Source organism: Sminthopsis crassicaudata, chromosome 2 (assembly GCF_048593235.1).
Source record: "Sminthopsis crassicaudata isolate SCR6 chromosome 2, ASM4859323v1, whole genome shotgun sequence".
Taxonomy (NCBI): Eukaryota; Metazoa; Chordata; class Mammalia; order Dasyuromorphia; family Dasyuridae; genus Sminthopsis; species Sminthopsis crassicaudata.
The window spans coordinates 47,394,026-47,410,134 of record NC_133618.1 but is presented as its reverse complement, the minus strand read 5'-3'; the positions used below and the strand labels follow the sequence as shown (position 1 = coordinate 47,410,134).

The window sequence follows — 16,109 nt, the reverse complement described above, 5'->3', positions numbered from 1 at the left end:
CTACAAGTTTACTGAGCACAGGAATAGCACAGTCCTATCTATGCTTTAGAAACATGTTACTTGCTGTGTCGGAGGGATGAATGGAAGAGTGGAGAAAAGCTTCAAAGCTCATTTTAGGTGATTGAAGACAAGGAGACTGTTGCAGTAAGTTAAGGAGATGATGATAAAGACCTGAATTTAAAGATGTCTGATGTCCCTTCTAGCTCTAAATCTGTGATTGTGCCATCTTCCTTCCACAATTTATTATCTTTATTATGAATCTTTTGTGGATAAGTAGTTAGTACTTAGAGAACCCAAGGACTTACTAGGGAAGCTGGCAAAGGTTAAATCTGGGAGATTATGATTTCAAACAAGAATAGGTTCTGGGCTAGATTCTAGCCTCGGCTGGCATTTGGTACCAGAAACCTGTGGGGGTTTTTTTGAACTCAGGGAATATAGCTTATGTATGACTTGATATCCAAGTCCCATTTTAGATTACTTCCTTCTTTTCTCATAGAAAACTTGATATTAGGAACTTACTAACTCTTTGGTGTTTTGGTTCCCCATTTTGGGAAAGGGATAGAGGAAGGAGAACTTGAGTGGTACCACATTACCATTGGTGCTTCTGATCCTGTCATCCCATTCTTCCTCTACCACCAATCTTTTCTGTTGCTCACTTGTATCTAAATTTACCAGATTTGTCCTGTGGTTGTGTTAGATTTTTCCCTACCTGGTTTGATCTAATTTCTATGGATTTAAATGAGCTTGTTGCATTTCATTAACTGACTATTTTTCTTCCTTCATTTCACACATTAAGATGCCAATAGGAATGGGACAGTATTGCTCTACCATCAGAGACCACCCTCGGACTTTTCAGTCATATTATTGGATTTATGCTCATCTATCTATACTGACTCACCCATGTTTGAGGGTACAAGGGAAAAAAAGCCAGGGTATTGATCTGTACTGGCACAAGATCCAGTGTCCAGGCCTTTGCTTTAAATGAACTATTCTCAATATGAACACTGAGTCATAAATTGAAGGTGCCCTAGGCAGATCAATATCTCAGCTTTACTTATTTCCCATGATCACTTAGAAATAATGGTAGTTATAGGAAGAGGATATTAGGTGAGTAATTATTCTTAAAAATCTTTTGAGTTTTTGCATAATACTGAACATTGGGCAGGAACTATATGTTTACCTTCCAATATAGTTCCTGCCCTCATGGAACAACCTACTAGGCAATACACTTGAGTAAACAGATAAATAATATAAAGTGAGTTGAGGCGATAGAAACACTAAGTAAGGGGATCAGGAAAGATTTTCTGTAATTGCTGGTCCAGAAACCAGGTCTTTTTTTCCCCTTTAATATTGTATTTTTTTCAAAACAGGTCAAAACAATTCTTACAATTTTGAATTTCAAAATCTTTTTTCCCCTCCCTCCAGAGGCAAACAATTTCATACGGGTTATACATGTGCAATCTTGCAAAAGATTTTCATTAGTCATGTTAGAAAACATAGCTCAAAATCCAACAAATGCCACAAAAAAAAAAAAAAAAAAAGGAAAGAAAAAAGTATGCTTTGGTCTCAGTATGCTGGGTGGATAGAATTTTTTCATTGTATTTGGAAGTTTTCTTGGATCACTGTATTGCTGAGAATATCCAAGTCATTCACAGTTGGCTGTCATACAATATTGCTATTACTGTGTATGATGTTCTCCTAGTTCAGCTCACTTTACTTTACATCAGTTCATATAAGTCTTTCAAGGTCTATCTGAAATCTGGTGTCATTTTTTTTTTTTTAATAGCACAATAATATTCCCCAAAGACCAAATCTAAAGGAATCTACTAATTTTTTTTCCTTTAATTTTTATTGATGTATTTTTGTTTTGTACTTTTGTTCTCAACAGTATTTCTTTTGTTAAGAGAAATAGAAAAAAATGTAAACAAAAAACTTTGATTCTGGATTTAAGTCAAAAAAACACTGGGACATTTTTAATAGATCTATGATCTTTTTGGTATTGGCCCTGTCTTCCTTAGTGTATATTCCTCCATATAAAATATAAGTGCCTGAGGGTCAGGGACTGTATTTGTTTGTATTGGACTTTGAGTTCTTTTTCTTTACAATGTTACTTTTTTACCTAGCTTTTCTAATTTTACTCTGCCATTGCCCACACAATTCTTCCAAAGTTTTTCTGTCATTTTTTACAGTGTTTTCCAATACCTCATAGACTTGCTCAAGCAATTGGTCAGTACCTATTTATTTCTAGATTCTTTAATGTTTTATTTTTATTTATCTGAATGTGAATCTTTTTCTTTGATTTTTGCTTCCTTCTCATCAAGAATTCAAAAGTCTCATTGTACAGAGATAGTTGGTATCTCTATGAAATTTGTGTGAGAAAGTAGGAATGTGAGTTAATAGTTACTGGTTCTTAGTCATTTCCTTTAAAAAAAAAACAATACTGTTTGTAATCTCTGTAATCTTCCTTTGATGTCCTTTGGAATTTTCCCTTTTACCCTTCTGAGATAAAAATTGATTCTTTAAATATTTTAAAAATTGCGCTAGCATAACCACTCAGAAATTTTTAAGGGTGAGAAAATGCATTAAAACATACCTTTCCCATAGTTCATTTGTGAAAATAATTTTATTGAGCCCCCAAGTATAAGGCTTTATTTATTATATTTCAATAACATTTTATTTATTTTTCGAAATTATATATGTTTCAACATTCATTTTTGTAAGATTTAGAGTTCAAATTTTTCTCCTTCCTCCTTCCTTTACCACCTCCTTTCCCAAGACAGCAAGCAATGTGATTAAAGTTTTACTTTTGTCCCTATTTCTGATTAGATTTAGTCAATTTTCTGCCCTCTTAAAATCTTGATTTACAACTTTCTCTACCAAATATCTTAGTTACACATCCAATTTTTCCCGTTTCTTTTCTTTTCTTTTTTCCCATTTATGGAATTAAGCAATTTCCATAACATAGTATAATAAAAAAAATTGCATATGAAACTACAAATCTATTATGTACAACTTGCTATTCCTTTTAAATATAAGTTATATAAATTTCTTTTCCCCCTTTCCCCTCCCCTCTCAACCTAAGGTTTCTATTTGATACAAATGAATGCATATGTAAATTATTTTATAATTATATTTATCAGTTCTTTCTCTGGATACAGAGAATGTCTTCATATGAGTTTTATAGCCAATTTGGGCATTTATAATAGTCAAAGTAACTTATTATTCAAAGTTATTTTTAAAATTGTTTTTTTCCAAATATATATAAAGATAGTTTTGAAACTTCATATTTATAAGACTTTGTTTTCCATATTTTTCTCCCTTCCTCCCTTACCTCACTACCCAAGGCAGCAAGCAATCTCATATAGATAAAATATGTGCAATTTTAAAAAATGTATTTCCATATTTGTTGTGTGGAAAAAAAAAAAAAAAAGACCAAAAGGGGAAAAAAACATGAGAAAGAAAAACACAATAAACAGAAGTTGCACATACTATGCTTTGATCCATATTCAGTCTCCAAAGTTCCTTCTCTGGGTTCAGATGGCATTTTCCATCCCAAGTCTATTGAAATTGCCTTAAATCACCTCATTGTTGAGAAGAGCCAATACACAGTTGATTATCCACATAGAGGGTACAATTTTTGTTGATGTAAGTTTTTCCAGGCTTTTCTGAAATTGACTTGTCCTTTCTTTTTTTAAAGAATAGCTTTTTATTTTCAAAATGTATGCCAAGGTAGTTTTCAATGTTTACCCTTGTGTACCAAATTTTTCTCCCTTCTTTCCTCCCACTCTCCTTCCCTAGACAGCAAGAGATCCAATATAGTTAAACATGTGCAATTCTATACATATTTCCACATTTATTTCACTGCACAAGAAAATTCAGGTCAAAAAGGAAAAAAAAAAGCAAACAATAACAAAAAAGGTGAAAATGCTATGTTGTGATCCACACTCAGTTCCCACAGTCCTCTCTCTGGGTGTAGATGGCTCTTTTCATCACAAGACCATTGGAACTGGTCTGAATCACCTCGCTGTTTAAAAGAGCCACGTCCATCAGAAATGATCATCACATAATCTGTTGCTGTGTACAATGTTGTCTTGGTGTTCTATTCACTTCACTCAGCATCAGTTCATGTAAGTCTCTCCAGGCCTCTCTGAAATCATCCTGCTGATCATTTCTTATAGAACAATAGTATTCTATAGCATTTATGTACTATAACTTATTCAGCCATTCCCCAGCTGATGGGCATCCACTCAATTTCTAGTTTCTTGCCACTACAAAAAGGGCCACAAACAGTTTTGTACATATGAATTATGATTTCTCTGGGACTCTGCTGGATCAAAGGGCATCACAGCTTGATAGCCCTTTGGGCACAACCTCAAATTGCTTTCCAAAAGAGTTGGATCATTTCACAACTCCACCAATAATGCATTAGTGTCCTAGTTTTCCCATGTCCTCTTCAACATCAGATCATTATCTTTTCCTATCATGTTAATCATTCTGAGAGATGTGAAGTGGTACTTCAGAGTTGTCTTAATTTGTATTTCTCTAATAGTGACTTAGCATTTTTTCATATGATTAGAAATGGGTTTAATTTCTTCATCAGAAAATTATTCATATCTTCAAAGTCATTCTTAAAACAATATTGCTGTTACTATATACAACAATGTCTTGATTCTGCTCGTTTCCTGTTTTTCCTGAACTCATTATTTCCCACCCCATTTTCTATCCTTCACAAAGAAAGCATTCATTTTACAAAGCTGGGAAGCTATTGAGCAGTTGTCAGAATGCTTTGATTTTGTAATCATTGATCATATTCTTTTTTGTTGTTCCTTTTAGGACAAATCTCCTTGGTTAAGCAGGATTATTTGATCTGGAAACGTTTAACAGTAGGAGCAGGAGCAAATCTTATTCATTCATTTGAAGACTTCTTAGTCATCATGTTTTTCACGATAAGAGCTTCAAGAGTCCCATAAAAGAACTAAGGAAGAGTTTATGTTGTGTGCCTTCCCAGAGTAGAAGGTGTTATTTACAGATGCCCTAGAATAATATCAGTCACAGCAAGAGCTGTGTGTGAAATTTAATTAGATCAGATCTAAGGTCCTTCTTACTAGGATGGATGTCATTGAAGAAAATGGAAAAGAAAGCCAGAGAACATGGTATTCATTATAAGTTTAGATTGTTAACCTTCCGGCTTGCATCTTGCTTGACGGCTCTTTGAAATATCTGTCGTTTCAGCAATCTCTCCCAGAAGAACAAAGAGAAGTGATGACTTTTCCTCCTCTCCGCCCTAGTCATAAGAGGCAGAAGAGAGACTGGGTTATTCCTCCTATTAGCTGCCCAGAAAATGAGAGGGGTCCATTCCCTAAAATGTTGGTTCAGGTATGGAGGGAAGTTTTTATGGGCATGGGTGGAGAGTTGTTTTACCATGAAGAAATAGCAAAGGAAATTGTTGATGAATGAGAGAATTTCATTCCCTGTGGCTTAAAAGACTCTTTCTGGTTGTCTTTAGATCAAATCCAACAGAGATAAAGAAACAAAAGTTTTCTACAGCATCACAGGCCAAGGAGCAGATGAGCCTCCACAAGGGGTCTTTATTATTGAAAGAGAAACGGGGATCCTGAAAGTGACAGCGCCTTTGGACAGAGAAGACATTCCCAGTTACATCGTGAGTTCCTCCAGGATCATTTCAGTAGAAATAACTTCTTGTTTTTGATTTTTCTTTTTGTGTGTAGGAGGCAATTGGGATTGAGTTCAGAGGCTCCGGACTTTAGGGCCAGTGCTGTGTTCACTGAGCCATGTAGCTGCCTCATTATTCTGTTTTTCTAAATATTTTGGGTCAGCAATTTAGAATTCCCCTATAATTCAATCACTAAACCTTCATTAAATGCCTGTTATGTGCCAGGCAATGTGCTTAGGGCTGGGGATATAAAAAGAGGCAAAAAGGACTTTACAATCCAATAATTGTGGTGTAACATAAGAGCACAAAAAAATCTGAGTTCCATTCTTACCTCAGTTATTAGCTATTTGATTCACGCAAGTCGTTTAATATCCTTCTATCTCTATGTCTGTGTGTTTCTCTGTTTCTTTTTCTATCTGTCTCTTTCACACTCTATCTCTCCTTCCTTCTCTCTCACTCCCTTCCTCCCCCTCTTTCCCTTCTGTTCATAGCAAATTAGGTCTTTGAGTATAGGCCCCATGTGGGTTTGTTACCCAGAGATCAGGCTAGCTTGCTTCTTAGAAGCTCATCACAAACTTAGCCAAAAGGTACTGCATGAATTATTTTTTTTTAGTAGGAAGTAAACCTAAGATGCTCGGAACATTTTAGGGATCTAGATTTCTTCTTGTATAGTAAGAAAAAGTGGGAGGCTGTTTAAATGCCTGGTATTAGCAATAATTTATTTAAAACTAATTGCTTTATTGATAGGGAGGATTTTTTTTTTTTTTTTTTTTTTGCTGCCAGAGTGAGAGAAGATTAGAGAGAACCCTTTTAGCGATTCTGTATTTGTATTGCCCTTTCCCCCTCATTCTCAGACCCCATGTGACTCTCTCACTTGGAATTTACAGCTTTACTCCCATGCTGTGTCTTCAAATGGACAACCTGTGGAGGATCCAATGGAAATAGTGATTAGAGTAACAGATCAGAATGACAATCGTCCCGAGTTTACACAGGCGGTCTTCAAAGGGTCTGTGATGGAAGGAGCTCATCCAGGTAATTTTTTAAAAAAGAGGACAAATTCCAAATGAATTAACAAAAATCTCAATGTAATAAAAGAGGCTGTTATATCTTTCCCTCCCTGCAGAGAGGATAAATTATTAATCCATTAATCCAAAGATCTAATAGACAAGTTTGATTATAAAAAGAGTTGATGTGCAACAATTTTTCAAAATACATTTAGAACAAAATTAAAGTATTTTTTGATATTTTAAAATTTTTTTTGATAATTCTCACATCCTAAGTGTAAAAGATACTTTAAAAATAAGAAATTATTTTTAATTTTATTTTTTATTGCTTTTTATTTGTCCAAATACATGGAAAATAGTTTTGTTTTTTTTTACATTCACCTTTGCAAAAGCTTTCAAAAATTTCTCCCTGCTCCCTTAAGAAAGTAAACAATCCTATGTGGCTTAAACTTGTGTAATTCTTTTAAATGCATTTCCATATTCATCATGCTGCTCAAGAAAAATCAGACCCTCCCCAAAAAACAAACAAATAAACAAACAAGAACCAAAAAAAAAAGTGAAAATGCTATGCTTTGATCCACATTCAGTCTCCATAGTTCTCACTCTGGATGTGGATGGCACTTTCCATCACAAGTCTATTGGAATTGTCTTGAATCACCTCATCATATAATCTCACATAATCTTCTTGTTCCTGTGTGCAGTGTTCTCTTGAACCTTTCTTTAATAGTACGGGAACTAAGATATAAATGGAATGCATTGGGGAAAAAGAAACTGAAAAAAGGAAAATAAAATAAATTAAAAATTACAAATGCAGATTAAAACAATCAGGGACTTATTGACAAAGATAAAATGACAATTAAATGCATGTCATGCATGGTATGATGAAATGAAATTAGTTTAGTGTCCCAATCATTAGGGAATGGACTAGCAAATTAGAGTATAATGTTAGGGAACCCTAACCCTAAGAATCAGTTAGAAATGAAGAAAATCACAGGTACAGGAAATGATGGTATAAAGGAAGTGAATAAAAGGATTGTGTAGTTAGAAATGACAATAATTCTATGTTAAATACAGGCAACGGCAAGGTCCTATGAAAACAAGGACATTAAGTGCTATTGACTTAAAATCTACATCTGGGTCCTATGGATTCAGTTTTTTGGTTTTTTTCCAGATGTGATATGAACGCCATATAAAAAAACCCTCATCTCATGCCAATCTATAATTGATAAATTGAGGGTCAGTGTATATATGAAAAACCAAAAAAAAAAAAAAATTATTAAAAACACCTGAGCTCACATCTTTTTATGCAACTCCCCTTTTTCCTCCCCAGTGGGACAATTAATACTATATCATGTTTCTTTTAGGATAGATAAGAAATACTTCTATGGTTATCACTTTTTATTTATTTACTTAGCTTTTGTTTTGTTTTCAATATGTTTCTGGTTTGAATGTCTATATTAATAGAAATTAAAGTTATGTTAGAGTAAAAATCAGGCAGTTACTAACATACTCCCCTGAAAAACCCAGAAAGATGCATAGTTTTTCATATTAAGTCATGAACAGATTTTATGGGGTTAAAAGCAGCCCACTAAAACTGACCCTTCAGATGGATAAATTCTCATCTTTAGATGCCACAAAAAAGATTGTTCAGTCATCAAGCATTAATTAATCTACCCCTACGAGAGGGAATTTTGCTGATTCTGGTTTTGTTTCTTGGCTCATATTAGCTGTGGGATTATGGGCTTAACTTCTCAGTGCCTCCAAGTAACTAATCAATTACTGATCTACACTGGATGAAAAAGTTTCCACAATGGAGCTTCCTACAGATGAAATTACTGAGCATATTTTTAAAAATAGTCCCTGCCCTGAAGAATCTTATTTTCTCCAAACAATTAATGGCTAGCAAAGTCTCACACATCCTCACATCTATTTTGGTTCTTGTTATTCATTCTGGGAGCTGAGGCTCAAATCTTTTATGAAAGGAAAGATAACTAGTCCATTGCATTAGAGTTTAGGGGGCAGCTAGGTGGTGCAGTAAATAGAGCACCAGCCTTGAAGTCAGGAGGACCTGGGTTCAAATTTGACCTCAGACACTTAATACTTCCTAGCTGTGTGATCCTGGGCAAGTCACTTAACCCCAATAGCAAAAAAATAAGTAATAATAATTCTGAGCTTAGTAACAAAACATTCAGATAAAATTTAAAACAATCCTATCAGCCCTAAATAAAAAATTTTTTGTTAATTTTTAAAAAATTATACAAATTTGATTTTTACAATGGTCTGCTAGTTTCATTTGTAGGAATTAGAGAATAGTACATCTAATCATATTCTTAGACCTTTTTGTTTTTTACCTCTACTTAAGGTTTCCATTGATGAAGGTGAATGTTGCCCGGATATCTTATTGCTTCCTGAATAGTACCTGAGTCTTAAACTCCTCTTTTTAAATTTCTAGGTACTTCTGTGATGCAGGTGTCAGCCACTGATAAGGATGATATTAATACCTACAATGCTGTGATTGCTTATTCCATTCTCAGCCAGGAACCCACGTTACCCCATGATAGTATGTTCACCATTAACCGGGCAACTGGAGTCATCAGTGTGGTCACAACTGGTCTGGACAGAGAGGTCAGTGTCGGTTGTCACAGCCAACAGTGTTTCTGAGAGCTAGCTCTCAATTTAAAGTTCTCCTGAAGTTCTCAGGTGTGAGTAATTAATTAGTGCTTAGAGAGAACTATTAACTGATTTCAGAGCAGACCGAAATTGGGGAATTTGGCCTCCAGGAACAGAGGTCTTATCACCATATTCATCAGGGTGACTGGGCCTCTGCCATGGATGCCATTCTTCTGGGTTGGGAATAGGTTTAATCATTCTTTGTCTGCCTTCAGTCATGGCAAAAATCCGAGATGGCCCCAATTTCCTTGCTCTATTCCTTAGGTCTGCCTCTCCATTCTTTGATTGTTTTGATGTATTAAAATCCAGAGAGATAAATCTAAATTTTCAGAGCATAATTAAAGAGTTTGGTTGTTGAGGGTCAGATGCCAATTAATCCAGATCCCCAGGGCCAAATGGAATCCCCATGGAGCCCCAATATGATTTTTTAAGAAGAATGGTATGGCTCTTTGCTCTCTCTTCAAGCTCAATGAATGTATTCCCTGACATATATCAAATGTTTTCAGAAAATATTTGGCCTGCTATATGGAATGCTGGTGGAATCCTAATTCCTGCATGTTTGTTTTATAGAGCATCCCAGAATATACACTGATTGTCCAAGCTGCTGACATGGATGGGGAAGGTTTAAGTACCACGGCCACAGCAGTGATTACAGTCATGGATACAAATGACAATCCCCCTATCTTCAACCCAACTACGGTAAATCTGGAGACCCTCATGGTTGTAGATTGGGATATTCCCAGTACTTTGTATGTAAATGTCAACACAAAATCACTGACAGAACTGGAGAAGTTTGTGCAGTGTATGCACATATCTATGTACATGTACACGTGCATATTGTGATACGAGCCCTATCTTCCAATATTGTCAGGTTGCAGGTAGTTTGGATTTGTTCCACTTGACCTCAAGTAATTGGGACAAATTGCAAGTTACAGAGGACATTTTAAGCTAGAATAAGGAAGAATTTCCTAATTATTAAATCTATCTCAAGATGGAAGCCTTAGGTGAATTCTCAGGGCTTAAGGGCAGCCATTTGTTGGAATCCAGATTTAGCACTGGAAAGAATAGAGTTTTCACTTGATAGATAAGCATCTGAGGCGTAGGGAAGTCCATGTGAGCTGTCCAAGATCCTGGAAGTCACAAGTGATCTAGTCAGGCTATGAACCTTGTTCCACCATTGGTGTTTCATGGGGGGCTTAGGCTTAGAGCCTGGTTCCTCTCAATTGGATTCTGGGGCTACATGGGAGGGTGAGAAGTAACCTCAAGGTAGTGAGCTATTTTAATCCAAGCATTAACTTTCATGGATAGCTTATTCCTGTATCTGCTTGGGTGGATATCTCTGAAGACTGGGCTCATATTTTTGAGACTTTCCCTCCGGCAGTGTTCAAGCTCAGTATTTCATAAGTGACCGGGTTCTCTGCTTTGCAGTATGTGGGTACCGTGCCCGAGAATGAAGTGAACGCAGTCATTACAACGCTGAAAGTGACCGATGCAGATGTTCCTAATACCCCAGCATGGAGTGCAGTCTATTCTGTCCAAAATGATGAAAAGGGTCTCTTTGTTGTTACCACCGACCCCGAAACCAATGAAGGAATTTTGAAAACGGCCAAGGTTTGTGTGTGATGTGTGGGGCAATGGGCGAAGAAAATAGAAGGTGGCTCTGGGTTGTTTTCTAATCTGATTTTATTAGCCTCAGATTTGGAGGGGGTTTCCGTTGTCATTTTTGTTAATTCCAGGTAAATTCTATTTTCCAATAAAAAGTCATTTTAATGTTTCTCTATTTTTATTTTTCAGGGTTTGGATTTTGAGACCAAACAACAATACATTCTTCATGTAACAGTAGTGAATGAGGTTCCATTTGCTGTCACCCTCCCTACCTCCACGGCCACAGTCACTGTGGATGTCTTGGATGTGAACGAAGCGCCGGTCTTTATGCCACCGGTTATGAAATTGGAGATTCCAGAGGATTTTGAAGTAGGCAAGAAAATTACAGCCTACACTGCACAGGATCCCGACAAGTTTATGACTCAGAAAATAACGTAAGAGTGAAAAACAATACACACACTCACACATCTGTTTGTGATAACCAAGTTATTTTGCATATTAATAGATTAAATTTTGCTAAAAATGGAAGAGCACTAGAATTAACATTTAGGAAATCCCCTAGTTTCTAGTTCTGGCTTGATCATTTGCTATAAGCAAGTTAGTCTTATCTGTGTAATGGAAGTTATATTCTAGACCAAGCATTTTTTCAATTATTTTATTTTGATGCACATTGTTTTGTGAATCATGTTGGGAAGAAAGATCAGTATAAAAGGGAAAAACCATGAAGGAGAGAGGGGGAAAAAAGATAAAAAAAGTGTACATTGCATCTATTGATTTACATTCAGACTTAGTTTTTGTTCTGAGTGCAGATGGCACTTTCTTTCCAAAGTCTATTGGGATTGCTTTGGATCACTGAACCACTGAGAAGAACTGAGTCTTTCATAGTTGATCATTGCACAATCTTACTGTTATTATGTATAATGTTTTCCTGGTTCTGCTTGTTTCGCTCAGCATCAGTTCATGTAAATCTTTCCAGGCCTTCCCTAAATCAGCTTGTTCATCATTTTTATAGAAGAATAATATTCCATTACCTTAATGTACCACAGCTTATTTAGCCATTCCCCAAGTAATGGGCATCTGTTCAGTTTCCAATTCTATTAGCACAAAAAGAGCTGCTATAAATATTTTTGCACATATAGGTCCTTTTCTCTCCTTTATGATTTTCTTGGGATACAGACCCAGTAATGACACTGCTGGGCCAAAGGGTATGCACAGTTTAATAGCCCTTTGGGCATAGTTCCAAATTGCTTTCCAGAACACTTGAATCATTTCTGTGTTTCTCTAATCATTAGTGATTGAGAGCATTTTTTCCCTATGATTATAGAATTAACTTTTTTTTTTTTTTTTTTTTAATATTATGGACTCCTTTACATATGAAATCTATGGATCTCATCAGAAAAATGTTAAATGTCTGAAATAACATACATAGCATTATAATGGAAATAAGTTATAGTGAAGTAAGGAAGTAATTTTTTTCCATCCAAATTCAGGGATTCTCAAATTTTTCTATTCATTTATTTATTTTATGATCTAGATTATTGTAAGGACATAATGGGGGCATTTAGGTGGTGAAGTCAGGAGGCCCTGAGTTCAAATATGGTCTCAGACACTTAACACTTCCTAGCTGTGTGACCCTGGGCATAACACTTAACCCCACTTGCCTCAGTGGAGGGGGAAAAAAAAGGATATAATGAAATAATGTATATAAAGTTCTTTGTAGTATAGAAAGTACCATGAAGGGGAAAAGGGAGTAGGAGGAATACAGGAATATTGTGTCTGAGACCAAGTTACTCCCAACTGCAGACTCAGAATTGTACCTTCTCCATCAACTACCTGCCGTACTCTGGGATTCTTAAAAGAAAAAACTCTTAAGCCCAAAAGAATCCCCAAAAGGCTCCCCATTAAACTACGTAACAGGCTGAGTTCTTTTCCATATCTCAATGTCCTGATGTCTTAATGTCCCTCTGGTCTTTGAAGCTGGAAAACCATTTGGAGAGACATCTTTTAAGACAGTTGTGGTATCTACCAATAATCTGAGAGACATCAATTTTGAGTTGATTAGCTAAACTTCACAAAGATGGCTTCCCATAAAAAGTTTGTGCCTTTTAAGTGTTAACATAAATGAAGTTTGTTTTTGTTTTTTAAGGTCACCATTGTGTAACCCGGGTAAATAACATTTGGAATGCAGTGTTTGCTGTGTGGTATTAGGTGATATTTGTTTTGCGGTGGTTAAGATAGGCTGAAATCAGCATATTTTTGTCCCGGTGACCCATTCCCACTCTGTCTCCCACCTCCCTCTACCCCAACATGGAGAGTCATACAAAATAAATTCCTGCACTGGCTACCTGTCTCCTTCCCCCCAACTAAAAAAAAAAAAAAAAAAAAAAAAAAAATTGACAGCTGAGTCCATCACCTGTCAGGAGATATATAATGTTTCATCGTAGGAACTCCATCTTTTAAAAACTAGTTCTGGAATGAGATCCATAGGCTCTAAGGGGTTTTATACTGTTTTTCCATAGATGGAGCTTAGCTTTTGTTTTACAACTTGATAGAACTTGTTAGAAATTGACTCTACTTTGGTATGGTGGCTTATTTGTATTTACTTACTTCTGTATCCATTAACCCACTGTAGAGATGTAGATGTGAAAGACATTATGACATAGTGGATGGAGAGTTTGTCTTGTATTAAATTAGAGTAATGTATTTTTTATGTGGGTTTTTTTTGTTGTTGTTGTTGTTGTTGTTTGTTTTTTTAAAGAGAGAAAGATTTTAAGTGTGCAAATAAACCTAGACACTAAGTCTTATCTTTGAACTATTTTGATTTCTTCACTATCTTATAAGGAGCAATAAAAGTTCACTGGGGATGTATTTAAATAGACTAATCTTTTTTAAAATTTTTACTTTTTTATAGTTACTATTATTTTTAATTTTTTTTAAGCTTTTTAGTTTCTAAATACATACATAGTTTTCAACATTCATCCTTGCAAAATATGTGTTCCAAATTTTTTTCTGCTCTCTTCCCTCCACCCCATCCCTTAGATAGCAAGTAATCCAACATATGTTAAATGTGCAATTTTCTGTACATATTTCCACAATTATGCTGCACAAGAAAAATCAGATCAAAAAGGAAAAAAATAAGCAAGAAAATAACAACAACAAAAGGGAAAATACTATGTTGTGATCCATATTCAATCTCTCTGGATTCAGATGGCTCTCCCCATCACAAGTCTATTGGAACTGGTTTGAATCACCTCACTGTTGAAAAGAACCACATAATGAACTAATCTAAATTGTAAAGATTGGCTCAATAATACACACACTCTTTTGCAATTCTTTCAGGTATCATATGTGGAGAGATCCAGCCAACTGGTTGGAAGTTAATCCTGAGACTGGAGTCATTTTTACTCGGGACAATCTGGATAGAGAGAACTTAGAGTATGTGAAGAATAGTACCTACATGGCCCTCATTGTGGCTGTGGATGATGGTAAGAATATTATTGCCTCTACTGCTTTCTGCTTTTCTTTCCTTTTACCCCCTAGCTCTTCCATCTGCATAGATATCAACCAGATTGGTTAGGTTTGGGGTTTTGTTTTGTTTTTCAAAGTGCAAAGAGGAGATGGTTCAGACTTCATCTTTCTCTATTTTCTATCAGTGGCTTCTATCCTTTGGTGCCTCAGCCCTACTCTTATTTTATTGTGTTGTATATCTCAACATAATTAAATCTGCCATAGATTTTATTTTAAATACTGAAATTATATCCATTATAATAATCTTTTCCATAATGTCATCCGATATGTGGTCACTTAGTATTCTTCCCCCCCATAATTCATTCATATTTATTATTTATTTTGAACTTAAATACAAAATCAAGAAAAAAACAAAATAGGAAAAGAAAGACAGAAAAAGGAAAAACAAAAACCTGAAGATTGTCATGTGCCCAGGAGAACATGAGGGAGGATTCAAAATATGTAAAAATTAATTTCCATTTCAAGAAAGCATATATCCATTTTTTTCTTTGCTTCCTTGTAGGTTATTCTTTTGTTTTCTGCTGAGTCACTTAGTATTCTTGACAAAACAACTTTGTATATAGCAGGAGACTGATTCTAAAGTGTATTTCCAACCATGAAAGTATTACTTTCTTAACTAAAAAAGGACTTGAATGAAATCAATATTGAGGACTTAGTTACCATTCAATATATATATTTTTTTTTGACTGGGGGAGGGAGTGTTAGGGGAGATGGATGATTATAGGTGAGCATGATTTATTGTTGGAAGGAGAATATGTGGAAGCAAGAGGAAAGTAAGTAATAAGGATCCATTGTAAATTATTGAATGAGGTAGTGCCATTTCTTCCAGCTAAGATTTCTTTCTCTGCTTCTTTTCTCAGGTTCTCCTCCAGCTACAGGCACAGGAACCCTTCAATTGTTTCTTTCTGATGTGAATGATAATGGCCCAGTACCAGAACCTAGAAAGATGGACATTTGCCAGAGGGATCCAGAACCTCAGATTATAAATATTATTGATCCAGACCTTCCACCAAACACTTCTCCCTTCACAGCAGAATTAACACATGGAGCTAGTGTTAACTGGACTATTTCATATAATGATGATGGTAGGTATCTGAGTTTCTCTGCAAGCTGAGCATAGTTTATTCAGTTCCCCAGTTAATGGATATCTTCTATTTTTTCTTGCTTGCCCATTACAAACAGGGAGAAGGGTTGCTACGAATATTTTGGTCTCCATTGAACCTCTTTGTCTTTTGGAATTACTGAGTCTAAAGATCTGATTGATTTTTGTCACTGTTCTCTCATACATCTGCTAATTGATTTCTAGAATGGTTGGATCATTTTTGGTGATTAATCAAACTGGAAAGTATTTAAGGGCATTCTAGGTTTAATACTGTTAAAACTTCAGGTTTTTGTGGTCATGGAATCATAGACCTGAAAGGGACATTGAAAGTCATGTGGTCCAATCTTAACCTAAGACAGGAGCTTCCTGAATGTTTAAAAAAAGTCTTTATTGGAAAATGGAAATCAAAATTATATAAAAGTAAATGTTGAAAATTATCAATTAGAAAAAATCGAAATAGTATCTATATGGGGGAGGAGGGAAGGGGGAAAATTCCTTATTGAGCCCTGGATTTATCTTTCAGAAG

General features: G+C 35.4%; 1 protein-coding gene across 1 annotated transcript in view; it reads left to right on the top strand.

The window, feature by feature from the left end:
- The window catches only part of CDH1 (cadherin 1), a 64,503-nt gene that overhangs the window by 42,240 nt on the left and 6,154 nt on the right, over positions 1-16,109 (top strand). The window contains exons 4-12 of the mRNA XM_074286128.1: positions 5,233-5,376; positions 5,507-5,662; positions 6,562-6,706; positions 9,131-9,303; positions 9,919-10,047; positions 10,777-10,959; positions 11,143-11,387; positions 14,293-14,438; positions 15,342-15,566. Coding sequence (XP_074142229.1) covers positions 5,233-5,376; positions 5,507-5,662; positions 6,562-6,706; positions 9,131-9,303; positions 9,919-10,047; positions 10,777-10,959; positions 11,143-11,387; positions 14,293-14,438; positions 15,342-15,566 — 1,546 coding nt within the window. The remainder of the gene's footprint in view (positions 1-5,232; positions 5,377-5,506; positions 5,663-6,561; positions 6,707-9,130; positions 9,304-9,918; positions 10,048-10,776; positions 10,960-11,142; positions 11,388-14,292; positions 14,439-15,341; positions 15,567-16,109) is intronic.